Raw genomic sequence first — 18960 nt, forward strand, 5'->3', positions numbered from 1 at the left:
TGTGGAGTGGGTAATGGCCTGGAAGCTTGATTTATTAAAAGAAAACCAGGACTCTAGGGGCTCTGTGGTATGCAGAGACTCCGCTCGTCTTTGCCCACACTTACCAAAGGCTCTGGTGTCCAGCAGTGCTGTCTGGCGTGGCCTCCTTGCGTCATCGTCGCATACCCATTGCTCACAGCACTGGCCAGGCACCCTCACATGCCGGGGTTGTCGGCACCAGAGGCGCGGGGGCCTGGGGCTGAGGCACAGTGGTGTGCAGCCCACTGTGCCATCAATGCACGTGCAGTTATACCTGCAGTTGGGCTGGAAGGACTCGCCATTGGTGTAACGCACGCCATCCAGGACGCAGCCCACACCGACCACCTCTGCAAACACAGGTGGTGGACATGTCAGGCCAGGAGGGGTGGGGTCTGTGCCAAGATGTTTCTGTGCAATTTTCCCTCTGCCTAGGATGCCGTGCCAAGAAATCACTCATGTGAGGAAGGGGGGGGCTGCCCCACATATCAGCTGGCTGCACCCCAAGGGCAAAGATGGGGACACGTGAAGAGATGGTACACAGCAAGGAGAAAGGGTACAGTGAAGGTCTTAGCTACTGAAGAGTCTGCTGGATGTTGGATGGGAGGGCCCAGCTCCATAGTGCAAGAGCTCAGGCATTTTTTTTTTTTTTTTTTTTTTTTTTTGCCCTACACTGTCCCCAGCACTAGGCCTAGTACCGATGAATGCCTGTCCAAGGGAGGAAGGCATACACATGAAACCAGAACCTAGATGCAAACTGGACTGCCTTCATCGGTACTGACTGTGGAGTATGGCAGGAGCTGAGGACCCAATCCTGAACAGAATGAGGATGGGATGGTCCTTGAAGATTGATGAGGTGGGAAGAGGGACCAATGGTCGTCTGGAGTGTCTGTTGATAATGACAGCCACTCGTAATAAGTGTTGAGGGATAATGTAACAAGGAGGGAGTAATGGGTGTAAACATGGCTGTAGACCGAGACAAGTGAACCAGGAAGATTCGCGGACCTGAGAGACCAGAATGAGAGGGAGGCAGACCAGGCATTGATGTCAGTCTTCCAGGTAGGGAGGGCATCTACTATAGCTAAGGGCCTGATGAGGTAACAGGCCTTGGGGGAGGGAAGCAGGAAGGGAGAAAGAAAAGGGTGTGTTGGAGGCAATGAGACTAGATCCATCTTCCTCCTGTCTCAACGGAAGATCCAGAACTGTTAGTGTCTAGATCTCTTCCTGGCGCACAGTAGGTGTTCAATAAGTAATTGAATGAATGAGATGAATTATGTACTTCACAAGAAAATCTTGTGGTAATAAGTAGACTATTGGCTGGAGAAAGCCACAAGACAGCCCTGGATGGCACCCCAATGACCCAGGCAGAGGATAGTGGCTTCTCAGACCAAAGCAAAGAAAAAGCTCACCATCCAGACACATTTTCAAGAAGAGCTGCAAAGCCCCCCCCCCCCCCCCCCCCCCCCCGGGAGTCAAAGAAGACTTCCAATGCTCTGTACTGAGGCCCAGAAAATGAGCTCTTCCCTCCTCTCCGGAAGAGTCGGGACTGGGGCAGGATGGCTCCAGAGTCTTCCATTAGGCATGAGATATGCCTGGTGGAGTTGGCAATAGAAACCGGCCTTGCATGGCTTGGGAAACGCTGGGCCAGATTCTACCCTTGGTGCTGTGTGCTCCTTGGGAATAGCATCTGGAACAATCCATAGAGGGTCCTGGGACATCAGGAATGCCCACAGGAAAGAGGCAGTTAGGAGTCTGCTGTTTGCAGGAACTCTGTCCTGTCTGCTGGATTGGCGGGGGTGGTGGCTGATCATAAGGAAAAGGACATCTGGCAGGTGCAAACACTGTCAGAACCAGGGTCTCTGTTTTGGGTTTCACAGCGTATTTTGTTTTGTAAGGAAACACATTGTCCCTCCCACTGTTGTGTATAGTGAAAATAGTCTCAGTAGGGTGACATCAGAGTGCAAGCTGGCCAATAAGGCAGTTTCAGGGTGTGTGCCTCTCACTGTTGTTATCTTTTCCCGGACATCCAGGAAGCAGGTTCTGGCATGCATCGACACCAGTTCCTGGCCCGTGATCTTACTCAGGTCTCCCAATAATGACTTCATCAGGAGAGCTTTGTCTACTGCATTAGGGACAGGAGAGGTCGAGGAGGAGGGATTCGTGTGCTCAAATGACGTGAGTGATGGAGCAAGTGAATGACAGAGAGGAGACGCTAAACCCACAGCCTTCTTCCTTCTACCTGACATCAGAAAAGGAGGGAGATGAGGGGAGAGGAAGAAAAAAGTTCAGGCTCAGGAAGAGGAACAGGATGCAAGGAGGCCCCTGAGCCTCAATCACCACACCACATCCTCAAACTCCCGAAAGATGTGTTTGTACATATGTGTACATGTGAGTGTGTAGTCAAATGTATGCTTGTGTATGTACATCTTTGTGCATGCTAGTTTATATATGTGCATGTGTGTATGTGTGTGTCTCTCATCTGTATGTGTGTATGTGTGTGAGTCTCTCATCTGTGTGTGTGTATGTGTGTGTCTCTCATCTGTATGTGTGTATGTGTGTGAGTCTCTCATCTGTGTGTGTATGTGTGTGAGTCTCTTGTCTGTGTGTGTATGTGTGTAAGTCTCTTGTCTGTGTGTGTGTATGCGTATATGTGTATGTATGTGAGTCTCTCGTCTATGTGTGTGTATGTGTGTGAGTCTCTCCTCTTTCTGTGTGTATGCATATGTGTGTGTATGTGTGTGAGTCTCTCATCTCCGTGTGTGTGTGAGTCTCCTCTTTCTGTGTGTATGTGTATGTGTGTGTATGCATATGTGTGTATGTGTGTGAGTCTCTCGTCTGTGTGTGTATAGGTGGGAAGGAGACTAAAGCTTATGCTCTGTTCCTGTGTGTAAATATGTCAGTTCGGGGTTCTGGAGTCACCTGCAAAGCAATCCTATCAGCTCAAAGGAACTCAAAGAAAAACCTTTGAAAATGCTGATACCCAGGCCACATAACATGAGACAGCCTGAGATGCTGGAACATTGCCTTCCTCAGACTCGATATTCTTCCAGGAGTGTCCAGTGTGCAGTGAAAGTCAAGTACTACTGTGCTCAGAACATGCTATATCTGTAGACTGGCTAACGGGGACACAGGGGCAGCTGATAGACCTGTCCCACATAGAGCAAAGGGAGATCAGGGTATATGATGATCACGAATTATCCATCAGCAGAGGTGTGACCTCCTCTTCGGGCACATACAGCCTTTGTACCTTATCCCAGGGAACTGGTTTTGGGTGAGGGGAAACAGCCAGCTCCTTTCTAACCTCTCTTAAATGTTCAGGTGAAATATGGCCAGCCTTCTCACAGCTAAAAGACTTGCAGCCGTGAAGCTACCGTGTTCCTTTCCTGGGACCCTCAAGCCCTCATCATCTGTGGCCTTGTGAGAGTAGAAACAAGGTTGGAGGCCTACAACCTCACCTGCAAATTGTCTTAAGTTAGTGGGCTGATGGGTGGATAGAGGCACACGTGTGTCAGGGCCCCTAACCTCCACTAGACGCCCACTGTATCTAAGCTTGTGACAGCCTGTCCCCATGGATCTCACTCTTCCTCACATTGTCCTTTCTAAGGACACTGAAGTTTAAGAGATTCAGGGGCTTGCCTAACATTGAAGGAGTGCTTAGTGGTAGCATTGGGATTCCACCTCAGGTTGTCTAGCCCCAAGGACCATGCTGAGTTTTCCCTTCCCTCTGTTAGCAATGCAAGGTTGGGTGGTCCTGTAATAAGACCTTCCCCCTACCAAGGATAAGAGTGGATAGGGCCGAGATGCTATTCAGAGTGCAAGTGAAAGCCACAGACACCATTCTCCCATTTCTCCTTCCCTTGATTTATTGAAGCTTCTCAGGTGTGTGACCCAAGGTAGGGGAGCAGCAAGAGGCAGAACAGGGATCGAAACCTCAAGTCCATCCGCCTGTAAACACCATGTTCTCTTCCACAGACCTTTTCGCTGCCCCGGTGCCTGTTCCAGCTGCATTAGGGCAGTGTTTGGGCGACCAAAATAGTGGAGCTTTCTGAAGTCAAGGGCACTGTACCCATCACTGTGTTTATATTGGCCTAGACACAGTTTTAAAAGTTTCCTTGAATGTAGTGCTAGGGTTTACCAATCACACACAAGCCTAGATTCCTCCTGACAGCTGAGCAGTCTAGGCAAGACTAGAGTCACTGTTCTGCCTGGCCTCAGGGCCCGGGAGGGTGACCACTAACAGCCAAAGCTGGCGTTTGCTGGCATGCCGACGTCTCTTCTGAGCTCCCTGGGTCCTGTGTGGGGCAGCGTTTTGATGACTTGTTTTGCACTCGCCTTGTCTTGGCCTTAATTCTCTGCAAATCTCCAGATGGCTTTAGCCTGTCCTGGAGATTTGCATGACCGTGTGCCGACGGACTGTCTGCTCGGGAGGCGCTCTTTTCCCCTGCCACTCTGCGCTCTCACGCTCTGCCTTGCTTCTTGTTTGTGGGCCTCATGAATTCTGACATTATGTCATATTCCTGGGGAAATGCTTGTGGGACACCAGTGAATTGTATGTATATGTGTTTACAGATGCAAGATGTGTGCATGTGTGTGTGTGCGCGCACACATGCATATGTGTGTGTGTGTATAGCATGCACCTGATGTGTGTCTGTGAGGGTGCTTGTGCTGAGGCTCATGGGTAAGAATGTTGGGATGAAAGAGTTAAGAGCTGGAGTTGGACATGACAGGGCTCTGTGGAGGCTTCCTTTACACACTTAACAATGGGCTGGAGCATTTCGAGTTCCTGTAACTCCTGGTTAACTGTATTTATTTCAATGTCTGTAAACCCACATGGCCAGGGAAGTGATAGGAAATGGATAAACCTTTTGAATCCTTCCTTAAATCAAGGCGTTTGTGTATTTTTTTCTTAAATTAATGGAAAGGAATGGTATCAAGGTTCCTGGTGGCAGGGAGCTAAGGAACTGTCGTGGTTGGGAGTGGGACCTGCAATTGGAGGCTGTGAGGCTGTGAGGGTGGGGTGGGGGTGGGTGGTAAGCAGGGAAGACAATCTCTGGGTCCATGTGACAATGTCTATAAGGGGGCAAGATCCCATTATGGCTTTGGAGATTAGTATAATCACAGTGAACTGAATTACCTTTCAAATGACCTTAGGGATAGCTGCTAGCCAGGGGAGGAATTATTAGCTGCTCCCGTAGGCCTGGTCTCATGGGTGATTCCAGCACAGGGAGACTTGCCAAGCCTCCCTGCGTTATGAAAAAAGGTAGATGACTATTTTATGCCGGTCTTGAGAACCAGCAAGCAGAGATCACCTGGAACTCAAGGGTTTATTTAAACCGGCCTGGGCTGGTGCGCAGGAAACACATCTTTCATTAATGCACCGGGTGATCATGTGCAGGCTATGGCGCAAGTCTTCTTTGAACAGTTTAGTGGCATTAACAAAAAAATCTCCAGAAAGTGGAGAAACACAGGAGAGATGGGGGAAGCAAGGCATTGAGAAGCCAAAGGTGTAAATGTAGATGAATGGAGACAAGACAAGAAAGAAAAGAGCCACAAAGGAACTAGGAGGCTCAGGCATGGTTTACTGACATGGGTCATGTGCACAGTCCTCATCAACGACCCGCACAGGAATCTAAAGTGTTGGGTAGAATGAGGGGCTGCACTGTCTATGAACAGAGAGTGGGGAAGGGGTAGGTGATATGGAGGAGTCCTGATTCCATACTTCTGGGAGAGGGCTTCCTGTATGAATGAGACTTTGAGGAACCTTTCCTGTCCCAGGCTATTGTTTATCATCACGCTGGTCTGCGCCATTTGGCAAGCGATGCTCAGAGAATCCAGACTAAGAACACAGGAGTTCCAGAGTGAAGCAGGAGGAGGTGATGAAGTCTCAGAAACACTGTCTCTATGAACAGTAGCGGGAACAGGGGACACAGAATGGACCGCGTGAAAAATAAACAACAGTCTTCCTCCAAACACAAGGATACTATACAGACCAAAATCAAAGAAAAACAAAGGCAGGTAGGAACAGCAGGAAGAGCAAAAGGCACTATGAGAAGGGAGAAGTCAAACCCGTACACTGCTTAGGTTCCAGGGAACATAGAGCGTAATAAATAGTCATGATTATATAGCCAAAAATCAGAAGAAGGACATTTGGAAGATAACAAAGGTATCTGACAGCACAGGAGCTTAGCCATTAACTAACATGTAGGGATATTAATAAATGATCCAAAATTAGTATAGCAAACCAATTGAGATCTAGCAGAAGACATTGCTATGTCGTGATGGCTATTAAAATAAAGGGCCAGCAACTTAAAAGTAATGGTAGTAACTGGGAAAGCATGGCTCCTAGGAAGTGGGGACTGCAGGCTGCCAGCTTTCATTATTCCGTGGCCACTGGCTTTTTAAAGCAGATTACTAAGCATTTTGATTTGAAGGATCATTAAAATATCTGTAGTATGGCAGTGATTCAATGTCATCAGAGAGGCCATTGCAGAGTCCTATCTACCGAGGGAACAGAACCTGGCTTGAGTATTTCTTGGCAGAACTTCCTTCCTCGGGGAAAATGCTTCTAATATGGAAGAGAGCAAGGCACAATGAGATCTTAGGGAGAAGAATAACGTAGTCATTAGTCTCTCCCCAGGATGACCCATCCTGTGCCTTCTAAATGTGGACAGGGTTGGAGTATGCTTCCTACCAAGCTAAACCTGACCGGATGAGCGGCTGTGGGCCGGAGCTGGGGTGAGGGGCAGTCGGAAGGTATGGAGGCTCTCACTTACGTGCACACACTCCTATTGCGTACCTCGGCCAGTCCCCACTGTAATCGCAGTAGAGGCCCCGGTGCGGGTCACAGATGGCAGCCTCTGTGCAGTTGTCCCCGAGCTGCTGGGCACAGATCTTACAGCATTCACAGCCGTCTGTGATAAGGCTGACACCCAGTGGGCAGCGAGGTGGAGACTGTGGGCATTCACAGGGCCACTTGCAGAACTCGGGGCGTGAAGTTGCGACCTCCGGTGGCACTGGAGGGAAAGTCATGGTTGTGGGGGTCGGAGAGATGACCTGTGGAGGAAGGGGAAAGACGGAAAGGGGTTGTTGAGTCCAGGGTTCCCAAGCCCAAATGACTGCATTGACTTTCCATCTTCATTATGTTTAGGTTCTTTCACAATTGGCTTCCATATGATCAATAGACAAACATCTATTTCTTTCAATAAAGCCAGTAAGATTAAGGGGCTCAAAGTTTAGAGAGGTCAAAACAATTCCCAGCCTGTAAAGTGCTGGGGCCTGGTAGCCACCTCAGCTCACGTTGGTTCCTTCTTTCCTTGGTGTCTCAATAGCCCAGCAATATGTGTGGTGGCACTGAGTTCCAGGAGAGGGAGCCCAGGATTTAGGCAGTGCAGACATGCTGATAAGTTTTGCTGCAGGGGAGTTGCCCACAACTCACAGCTATTGCTTCCTGCTGTAGCCCCAAGTTTTTCCTCCACTGAATCTTCTGAGCCTGGTAGAGTCAGATGGTGCTCCTGGGTATGTGCATGCATCCATCTGTCCGTCTGTGTGTGTGTGTGTTTGTGTGTATGTGTTGGTGTGCATGCATGAGTACATGCATGGGTGTGCACATGCCTTTGTGTGTAGTAGGCCTGCATGTATGTTGATGTGTGTGTGCATGTGTGTGTGTGCATGTGTGTTGGTGTGCATGCATGGGTACGCACATGCCTTTGCATGTAGTATATCTGCGTATGTGTTGATGTATGTGTATGTGTGTGCATGCCAGAGGGACTTCTTCAGCTGTTTTCTTCGGGTGTTGCACACCTTGATTTTTGAGATAGGGTATCTCATTGTTCTGGCACTTGCTGATTTAGCTAGGGTAGCTGAAATCAACCTTAGGGTTCTGCCTGTCCCCATCTCCTCCAGTGCTGGGATTACACCACACCTGGCTTTTCACAGGGGTTCTATGGATGGAAATCAGATGCTCCCAGTGTTTGCTGAGCTCTTTACTGACTGAGATATCTCTCCAGTCCCAACATGGCTCCTCGCTGAGTTCAAGTTCAGAAGACTAGCTCTTCACTGTAGTTGATACATGAGCCTTAGTAGGCAGGGCCACCTAGATGCAGCCACAGATTTATAGCCTCAGCTCATTGCAGCGCTCTCTTCCCTGGCCCTAAGGAGAGACAGCTGGGCTCTGTGACTCAAGTAAAACATATGGAAAAGGGGTCTTCAGTTTTCATTCAAAACAAACTCCTTATTTCTCCTACCTGCACTTCTCCTCAGCAGCCATACCCCATCCCCCCAGCCTACAAGTTCATGTGGCAAAAAGAAGAACAGGACAGCTGAGAAGGAAAACTAAGACCCCAGTGCATCTCGTCCTGGATAACAGGCAGGTGGAAGGACCCTGGTGTCCAAGCATAAGATGCTCGCACCTCTGTAATCCAGTCACCTGCCCACCCAGGACCCATCTGGGTTCCTTGCCGTGCACTGAAAGAGACTGAGGCCTGAAGGGCGGAAGAGAATCAGCTGCACCCTGCAGTTATTTCAGGGCTCTTTCAGCCACTCAGGAGATGTTTGGCGAGCTAGCCTGTAGCCTTCTCTATGTTTTTAGACACTTGAAGATAAGATTTAATAGGCCCTTTACTTTTTCGAAGTTCATGCAGTGTGTAGGAGAGACAAGCATTAGGAGTTATGGATCATGATGTAAGACTATGGTTGCTGTGAAGAGTACAGAGAAGCTGTCTGGAACTTGGGACAGGAACAGCTCTTGCTAACGAGGACCAGAGATGCGCCGCTGTGTTAGTCTGACCGGCAGGTTCTGAACCTGGCACATCACAAGTGTATACAGACTGATGCAAAGGAAAGAAGGCACCGAAGGCCAGCAAGGCAACTATAGTGGGCCTGTAGCACCTGTAACCTTGATTTAAGGCATCTGGGTAGGGAAGAGAGGAAGGCCTTATCAGACTTAATGAGAACCACTTGGCAGTGCCTGGGCAGGCAAAACTTACTTTGGGCCAAGTCTTGGCTCTTGGTGCCATCTAGTGGTGATAAGGCTTCCCGCTACCCCAAACAAGACGCACACTGCCATCCCTCTGCCCCCAGGCTACTCCAGGATTATCTGGGGTGTAAGACTACAGGCCAGAAGTTAATTCGGACTCCCACTGATCCACCCTCTGTGACACACAGGGACGCACAGATGACTGGTAGGGGACTTCTGCCCCTGAAGATAGACAGTTCAGACAGAAACGCACGCCAGCTCTTTGAGTAATGAATCCACTGGTTGTTACCGAACACCTACTGTGTGCTGTGCTCTGTGATGGGTTTAGTGGAAGCAGCATTGCATGGAGTCCATCTCCACACTAACACATACCCAGTGCTGATACGAGGATGATAATTGCAACAAGGTGAACAAGGTGATCAACGCTACAGTGACATCATTCATTTTGTTTGTTGACTCAACACAATTCTAGCTTTTCCTTTGCACTGGGTGCCGGAGTGGGTGCTGAAGTGTGTGTGGCGGGGGGGGGGGGGGGGGGGCGGGGGGGGGGGGGGGGGGGGGGGGGGGGGGCGGCTAGCAAACAGACAACACACCTGACTTCAGGAGTAGAGAGAAGGAACGTGGAAGTGTACAAGGTGGGGCCAACTTCTCCAAGGAGTGCCAAGGCTCTAGAAACCATGAAACCATGACGGAAGAGCAAGAGTGGACCTAGTGGAAAGAAGGGGGCAGGGGATTGAGTCCTGAGTTGGTGGCATGCAGTGTCCTGAGCGCAGCGGCTTGTGTGTCAGCCAGCGTGGGTGTGAAGAGGCAAAGGGTGATTGGCTGCTGATGCCCACTGAGTACGCTGGCCAAGAATAGTCCTGAAGGCCTCACTCACTAAGAGATTTTAGCAGGAGATGCTTGGGGCAGATGTGGGCTCGGAGCAAAACACACTGAACCTTTGTGCCAGGCCTTTGCTTGTCATCATTCCCGTGGCATGAGGAATCTCTATCTGAGGCTCAGTCTGCTCCTCTGAAGTGGCATTCTTATCCCTGAGGGAACAACTTTATGCTATAGCCCCCAGCTGTTCAGCCTGTTTCCTGAGAGCCACCTTCCTGAGGACACTTGGGACCAGCATCGAATGGGCTCTCTGCTACTCAGACTACCTCATTTTCCCCATGGCAACAGGCATATCATTTGTATTTTATAGATCGATGAAATGACTAGAACACCTAGCTATCTCAGAACAGGGATTAGAACTCATGTCTGCTGGATTTAGTAACCTTGCCACTATTGTGCACGAAGGGAGAATTTCTTGATGGAAGAAACTAGCTGAAAGACATTCTGGATACTGTCTGGGGAGGCAACCTTGGAGCTGGTGCGATGTCTTAGTCAATAAGTCTGATGACCTGAGCTCAACCCGTGGAGTCCACGTATGAAAGACAGACATGATGGCATTCATCTGTGATCCCAGAACTTTTATAGTGAGACGGCTGGTGAAGAGAGAAGGATGTTCCTGAAGCCTGTGGACCAGCTAGCCCCAAATGTGTAGAAAGAAAGAGACTACTTTCTGTCTTAGCAGGATGGAAGGAGGGGACCAACTTCTGAAGCTGTCTTTTGGCCTGTACACATGTACACTCTGATACTAAATAAAAATGAATAAACAATTAAAAAACTAAATAGCTGGCAATGATGGGGGCAAAGATCAGGCCCCACAGAGCTGGGCACACAGTAGGTATTAATATGCCCGTGCCAGCAGAAAAGATGAACTAAGGTACATTTCCCTGCCATTCCCCTGTTTTATGGTGAATAAACCACACACACACACACACATACACACATCTTTGAGGTTTCTACAGCTAATATCGATGGGGTGCTCCTTGTAGCATTGTTACACACACTAGCTCACAAACTGCCTAACATATTAAAAAGGGGGGCTGCTGATTTTCCTCAGAGTGGTGAGGAGCTGGGACCTCAGAGAACCTTGGTGACCTGACAATTGATCTGTAGAAGGTTACCTAGGGAGTAAGGGATGGGACCAAGCTGCTCTATGCCCAAAACTCTAGAAAATAATGCTTTATATTATTATTATTTGTGTGTGTGTCTATATGTGTGTATGCTACATGTGTGCAGGTGCCCATGGAGATGAGAAGAGGGTATCAGAGCCCCTGGAGCTAGAGTCATAGGGGATTGTGAATTGGTGAACATGGATTCTGGGAACCAAACTGGTCCTCTGGAAGAGGAACAAGTGCATATAACTTCAGAGCCGGCTCTCCAGCCTTTTCCCTGAAGGTTTTAAGCAATTAACTCAACTGCCCATGTAATAAACCCAGCACGAGGACTGTGGTGGCCAAAGAGAGCAGGACTTGATGAGCCTTGTACTCAGAACGCAATCAGCAAGCCCATTGCTGTCCTGTGGAAGCAACAGGCATGCAGGCAAGCTCAATAACTTGCAAAGCTTAGTCTCACATGGTCTGGGAGTATGGCCCTAGCTGAAGTGGAAGGAAGGGGAGAATCTCCTGGTGACCCCCCCAAAAAAGCAGCCCCTTGTGCTCTTTAAGCTGCCATAGGATCCCCCAGTGGCACCCTCCTTTTGGGGGATATTGCCCTGGACCCATAAGACCGTCTTCCCACACTCTTAATTTTCTTGGGATTCTGCCCCTGCTTTTCTGAGCATGAACTCTGTGCTCTCTTCAGAGATCTGGCTCTCATCCTCTTACAGCTCACAGGGCCAAGGTGCCTACTCTGAAAGTAGGCAGGTTGATCTCTGCAGACACAATGTTACTTGCACCCTGTGTTACTCTTAAGAAAGAAAGAGAAAGTAAATCAGCAAGCAAGGAGAATGCTGGCTAAGAAGGACAGAGACAGGAATAAATAAAAAAATAAAAAAAAGGCTTGGTCTTTCCAAGCTGAAGTTGCTCACATAAAACTTCTTTTACAATGTGCTTCTGGCACCAGACCCTGCAGATGCTACCGTGTTAATGGGAAGACAAGGACAAAGTGGCATGCCCAAGATGCCGCCCAGACGGAATGCACAGTACACGCTCAGTCATAGCTGGCTTACCCAGATCCATGGCTACTGGCTTGCCTGCCCTCTCCACTCTGAGACCTTCCCCACTGCCTGCTCAGGGGTCTTTGGCAGGCGCAAAGCCCAATGGAACTAACTTCCTGAACTTTCTTGCCTACCAAAAAGAATCACCTTGACAACCAGAGTCCACTGACAACCCATTACTGCCCCCAGAAACCCAAACTTAGGCCGTTAGAGAGGAGGCTGGGCAGTTCATTCTGGCTAGTTCAGAATGCACCCACCATCAACACAGATGCCCTGTTTCCAGTTGATTTCTCTGGATTCTTTTAGACAGGCCTACAGCCTGAGTTGGCCTTTAGTCATTGTGATTCTTAAGAGTGTAGGAAAGGAACAATGGTTTGAGAACAATGGGTGGCGGCTAGGGACGGGGCAGAGCTTTGGGTCACCCTCTTGCTTTAGCATTTGGTTCTTGTGAAGCCTAAACCTCATGCACAGTATAAAGTGCCCCAAAAAAACCCTCCTACACAGAGCCATCAGACGCAGCTAGGGGACACACATCATTATTTTACCTCTCAGGACAAAATGCGGTGAAGCAATGGATAGAACTTCATCATAGCCCTTGAAAGTTTGTTAAAGTGCCTGAAAATAGCTTGGTGGCAATGTCCCTAAGAGTCACACACTTCTGGACAAAGGGGATAATTGGTAGGCAGAGCGAAATCTCTGCCGTCATACTTACAGGAATGCCTAAGCTGACTGGAGTTGAGAAGGAACATCCAGCACCGTGGGAAAGCCTGCATGCGCATTTGCCATGCGCTGTTTACAGGTGAGCAGTGAGTAAGGGTAGGGCAGCATGGTCCATCATTCTAGATGGAGCCAGAAGCGAAGTCAATCCTCTGGGCATCACACAATGGGATTACTTCATTGTTTTATAAAGGTGCCCAATAGAAGACATGGGATCAGAAAATGGAATCCTGCCTAGGTGGAAAGGACCCTACAGGAGACCCAGTGATGTCTGTCTCTCCTCTCTTAGGGCATGAGTGGTCCAATGGTAAGACGACACAGAGAAATGAGGGGACCTCACGTGATAACCTCCCATCCTCGCCACTGCCAGGGCTGGGCACTGGGGGCTGTCATTCTGTCTGAACTCTCCTCCTTATTTGTAAAAAGGTGGTAGTGGCAGGGCCCTTCATCAGCCCTGATGAGAAGTTTCAGCCCCATCGCCAACAAAAGAAACAAAGGCTCAGAGAGCTGAAGGAACTCATTTGAGGTCTCACTGCCCGTGAGTCATGTCTGACCTAGTGTCTCCCCAGAGTATGCACTTGTCTTTGCTAGCTGGCCCCTGATGGAACATCTAGGCACAGCATTCCAAAGGTTTCGCCTGGGCTCTCCAGCCTCCCCTGCTGTTCTGTGAGCATTGCCCAAGTGTGCCCCTGGAACCTGTGGGTACTCAGAAGGCCTCCCCTTGCTGTGCAAATGGATGTGCAGTTTGTCATTGCACCGCACCCTCATCCATCCAGGTTCATTCATTTATTCTTTCCCACGACACTTATGCACTAAGTCTCTACTGACAAAGCGTGGACCACTGCAGTATTGTAACCCAACAGGGATAATCCTTGGTTCCAAAAGGCCCCGAAAGAGGAGGGAATGGCTACATCCATTCCTCCCGCAAGGGGAAACCTCCCACATGCCCACAGGTTCCAGGGCTTACTTGGGCAATGCTCAGGGAATAGCAGGACAGGATGGAGAGCCTGGCTGTAGCCTTTGCAATGCGGTGCCTAAATGCTCCACCAGGGGTCAGTGTGGAGGCAGGAATGGTAGAGCACACCTCTAAGTTCCAGTGATGGGGTTCTGGGGAGGGTGTCTCCCTGCCTAGAAGCAGTTTCTGAAAAGAGAGTCTCTGGAGGAGGTGAGCGATAGGGTGGGCCTGGGCCCAGGCTGTGGCATGTACTACAGGAACCTGTGGGTCTCACTGCCTTGTTGTATTTCTGGTTTTTTGAATGGTGCTACTTTTCCAGAGCCTTGTGGGAGCTTCAGGACATCTAGTCACTTAGACTACTGCGTGGGAGGATCTTGGCTCCAAGCCTTGAGGCCCGAGCCAGGCATGAGTGGCAGGTCCTTTCCCCATCCCAACATAGCCTTGGACCCCCAGGTTGCACATTCAAGAGGGTTTTCAGGGAGGAAAGTTGCCCCAAGTCTTTTTGCCAGCTGGCTAGGGATCAGGACAAGGAACACGAAAAACTTTGTAATCTTCTTCCCATCCATTTTATACACTGCATTTTGGGGGGCCTCTGGCAGGACAAGGCAGTTGTGTGTGGAGAGGATAAAAGGTGCACGAGACAAAGATGTTTCCAAACTTACAGTACTCATTCATTCTTCAAATGTACAGAGGCAAGGCGTGGTGAACAGTATTGTAAACCTAGCCCTTGAGAGACAGAGATAGAAGGACTGTGAGTTCCAGACTAGCCCGGAATGTTCTAGGCTGGTCTGAGATGTATATCAGTACTCAATCTCAAAAGCAAAGGACAGAACACTTAAAACCTCTGTTAACCTCCAGGTACGATACATGCTCACTACTCTTCCTTTTGAGGAGACAAGAGCGTGAAAAGACCAAGGGAGGAATGAAGGCAGCCACAGCCTGGCTACTGCCGCCTCAGGGCTCCTAGGTAGAGGTGGTTTCTTTGGGGAGTTTAAGAAAAATCCCAATAAAACTAGGCTGCTGTGGTGCACACCCTCAATCCCACCACTTAGGAATCAGAAACAGGCAGATCTCAGAGTTCAAGACTCTTGATTTGGTAGCAAGTCTGGCAGCTACTAATTATTGTCTTGGCCTCTTAGCTACTGGGTCAGGTCCTCTTTCAACATTCCCTGTCCCTCCCCAGCAGGCCATCTCCACTTTAGAAAGGTTCTTGGTCACCCCTTCCTGTCCATCCTCCTCATGTGCAATCTGCCTAACCCCCACTAGGACTGGCCTGGCTTTATGAGTCACTGTGAACTTGGCCCTGAGCATCCATGCTGTGCTGGAATAGTCACTGACAGACCATTAGGGGTCATGCCAGACCAGGAAGGAACCTAGCATTAGCTACGTCTGTGGAAGACCCAGCACGTGCAAAGGCTTAAGGAGCTCACATGTCTTGAGAATTAAGAGGTGTTTGGCTTCGAAGGAGTCCAGGGTCTGAGCAGAGGAGAGGTCCATGGGGTAAGGCCAGTGCCGTTTCAGTTGGGCGATGTGATTCCCTTCCCCCGTGACAAGGATAAGATTTATTGGGATGTCTGTAGCTTTACTTGGAGATGTGAGGAAGGGCTCCTGGAGGTGTCCCAAGTAGGTATCACTCGTGGCACAGAGGGACAAGGCTGGGATGGAAGAACAACCAGAATATGTATACAGAATGGAGAATTGGGAAAATGACTTGGGAAATAGTTTTTAAAATGAACAAGGTAAACCAGGTGGTGGTGGTGCACTCCTTTAATCCCAGTACTCAGGAGGCAGAGGCAGGTGGATCTCTGTGAGTTCAAGGCCAGCCTGGTCTACAGAGCAAGTTTCAGAACAAGTTACAAAGTTACAAAGAAACCCCCACCCCACCCCAGTCTTAAAAAAAAAAATTGAACAAGGCAGTCATGAAGAATGAGTCTGAAAAACATCTATGGGCCGAAAGAGCTGGTTAAGGGCCCTGCTATGCCCACCAAGATGGTGGGACACCCCCCCCCACACACACACAAGGTCAGGTTGGGCTAGCTGTGGTCAGGACAACAGGTAACAGCTGTAGATTTACGAAGAACACGGGGACTGGAGAAACAGCCCTGGGACCTGGAGAGAGGAACATGCCCATTAACTCCAACTAGGGACACTTTGGTTTTGGCAGCAAGATTAGCAATTCTCTGCAGGAAGGCAGTAATACCCCCACCCTACCCCTGCTCAACACCAACTGTGAAGATTAGCCAGTACAAGTCCTGCAATTTGTTTGGTGGTCATTCGACCCCAGAAATGAACATGTGGATTCCAGGCAGCTTCCGCAGGAAGCGAGTTGAAGAGTCAAGTTCAACCTCTCCTCGCTTTCAAGATCAGAAAATGAACATAGGGAGAGGAGTGATATGCGTAGCGTCGCACGGCAATTGTGCTAAAGACAGGGTTCAGGTTTAGCTTTCTTAAATATTCCTCTATCCTGCAAGCCCCCTCAGAACTCTCCAGCCCTGGCGAAGCTCACAGTCCACTTTCCTTCTCTTTATTCATAGACTGGAGGCAGAGTCCCTGGAGGAGCCCTTAGATCTTGGCCCCTGTCCTCCCACTCCCTGCCCCCAGCAGATCGGCAACAGCGCAGACCAGACCTCGCCTGGACTTGCCTCCAGATCCCAGGCTAGTGGGCGGGCCAAGATCAAATCGCATCCCTGGAATGTCCATTATCCCTTTCAGAGGCCCAGTGTCTCCCTCTTCTACCTTCTTCCTCCCTCCAGGCTTCTTCTCCTTTTCGTGTATGGAAAAGAGGAGGAGGAGGAGGAGGAAGCAGTGGGGAGGAAGGTAGAGGAGAGAGGATGAGGAAGGGGAGCCCCGGCCAATGAATGTCAGGATATCAGCATGCGAACACAGAATAATTTATCTCATCCATTGTTCTAAAGTCCAAAGCAAGCTTGAGTTATCAGGAAATCGTCTTCCAGGCAGGCGTCACGTTTCCTTAACCACCTAATGCAGACCCCATGCCCGTGTTCCTGCTTCCCAATAGAACAAGCAAGAGGATGAGCTGTGAGTCCTACAGTCAGAATGGAGGGGCTATTGCCCCGACTCAGCTTTTTGAGACACATACACCCTACAAACATCCTTAGTATTTCTTCCACCATCATTATCACCGTGATCTCTCTCACCATCACCAGAATTACCATCAACACCTTAGTCCCCGTCCTCACCATCTTCCCGATTTCTGCTGTCATCACCATCTGTATCACCACTACCTCACTATCATCACAATACCGATATCACCACCATCGCTATGGTCACCATTACCGTCATTACCACTATCGTCACCAGCAGCAGCATTATGTCGCTCGTTTTCCTCTCTTGCACAGTCCCCTGGAGTCCTCACTGACTTGGCTCTCAGGGCCAGAGACTTGGCTAACAGGCCTTAGAAAATTCCCGGCTCTGAGCCCTGGATAGCAGACACCTGTCCTGCTCTGTACATGCATGGTAGGGTAGTGAGCCCAGTCCCCCTAGTGCCTGTACTCCTGGACTAGAGGTCTGCCTGAAGTCTGGGTCTTCACTTGCTTGGGATCCAGCATTGCTGCTGGGACAATGGGACCGTTTGCTGAGTCTTCAGGCCTCATGTGTTTGCTCGCTACTCCTTCCCTCCATCTTTCCACACACCCACCACCCCTGGAATCTAGGGTGAATCTTTACAGGGACAATGCTGCATCAGGGATCCTTTTCCCCAGGACGCTCGGCTTCTAAACCTGGCTCAGAACTCTCCGAATTGACCCCTCCTCCCCATACCCAGTACCCTTGTGTCCATTTGCAAACCACAGACAGACTTTTCTAGCAGTTATATCAAAAGAAACCAGAAGCAGGTGAAACTGACTTCCATTGTATGTTTTGTTAAACTCAAAGCACAGTCTAAACATATCCAGTCAACAGGAGTCGGTAGGAGTTAGAACATCTGCTGCCCTGGATTGTCTCCACTGATGTCTGCTATCCAATGGACCACTCAGCGTGGCTTTTGGGGGCTGCAAAGTGCAGTGAGTGAGGGTCTGGACCACAACACACTCTGTCTTCTCAGTGAGCAATGTTCCAATGCATTGGTCTACAGGGAGACTAAAGCCGTGTGTCAGAACTGAGTGGGCCATCCTTATTCTCCAGGGACTGGCAAGTGGGCCATTCAGAATATGCTGACCATAACAGCTCACATACCAAAGCGTAACTCTGAGACCTTACAGTCACCCGCCCAACCCTTAGTGACTTCTAGGGCTGTGGAAGCCTAGCTATGGCTATGACTCCTTCCCTTGCTCTCAGTGGAGCCCTTTTGGGGGAGAGTCTTGTGGTTTGTGGGAGATAGTGGGGCACCAAGCAGCCTTGGCAGCTCCCTGTTCATTTGTCTTAGACAGAGCTGTCACTAAACCCTGTGTTGTGTGGTATGTGGGTTTGCCAAAGGACTAGAGGTCTGTCCAGCCCAAAGGTGGGTCACACGACTGTCAATGGGGCAGGGAGCCCTCCTGAGACCCATCCCTGAATAAATGCCATATGGGGTGTGGGGGAGCAGAGGGAAGCTGACTGTCAGCAGCCTTCCTGCAGCTCCCTGACAAGCCTGGGGTGGGGCTGAGCCAGGCAGAGACTTAAAGGCACTGCAGGGCTCTGATCTGGAGGTAAGGGTGGGAGGAGCTGCCAACTCACACCACTGCTCTTCCTCATTTACAGGGAGAATTTCAACACACGCCCAGGTCCCTGATATTCTGGGAACAGAGAGTAAGTTTGCATTCCCTACTCAAGCAAACTCTCTCTCTCTCTCTCTCTCTCTCTCTCTCTCTCTCTCTCTCTCTCTCTCTCTCTCTCACACACACACACACACACACACACCACACAATTGTGTGAACAGTCCACACATATGGACAGCAAGAGAGGAGAAGATTCAGCCAGTTGCAGAACCCACATCCCAGTCTACTCATTCTGAAAGACATTGCCTCGTCCCCTCCCATCCCTGATTCTAACACGTGTGTGGATGTCTCCAACCTCCGGCCTCACCAACCTGCCAGTTCTTCTGGGGTCTAGCCTACATGTGTTCCATTTCTGCACAAGGACGCAGAGCAGGGTTAAGACTTCATTGAAGAAGACTGTTTCTAAGTTCAAATGTCATATCCGTAGACTGTTAGCTGTGTGGCCTTGGGTGATTGACCTAACCTCTCTGAGCTTCAGCTTTTGGCATCTCCATAGGAGGATGGTTGCATTTTCTTATTACTGTGACAGGAATTTCAGAGATGCTGAGCACCA

The 18960-nt window shown here is 49.6% G+C and overlaps 1 protein-coding gene across 3 annotated transcripts in view; it reads right to left on the reverse strand.

Annotated features, from left to right (window-relative positions):
- The window catches only part of Ccn4 (cellular communication network factor 4), a 30530-nt gene that overhangs the window by 9158 nt on the left and 2412 nt on the right, over positions 1-18960 (reverse strand). For 2 of the 3 annotated variants that reach the window (XM_050145330.1, XM_050145329.1), the window contains exons 2-3: positions 6789-7068; positions 105-365 (exon numbers count right to left, since the gene is read on the reverse strand). In XM_050145330.1, the coding sequence (XP_050001287.1) occupies positions 105-365; positions 6789-7068 (541 nt within the window). The remainder of the gene's footprint in view (positions 1-104; positions 366-6788; positions 7069-18960) is intronic. The other variant, XM_050145331.1, reaches the window with a different exon arrangement.

This window comes from Alexandromys fortis, unplaced genomic scaffold, assembly GCF_014885135.2.
Source record: "Alexandromys fortis isolate MF-2015 unplaced genomic scaffold, M_Fortis_MF-2015_v1.1 scaffold_2_1_26212458, whole genome shotgun sequence".
Taxonomy (NCBI): Eukaryota; Metazoa; Chordata; class Mammalia; order Rodentia; family Cricetidae; genus Alexandromys; species Alexandromys fortis.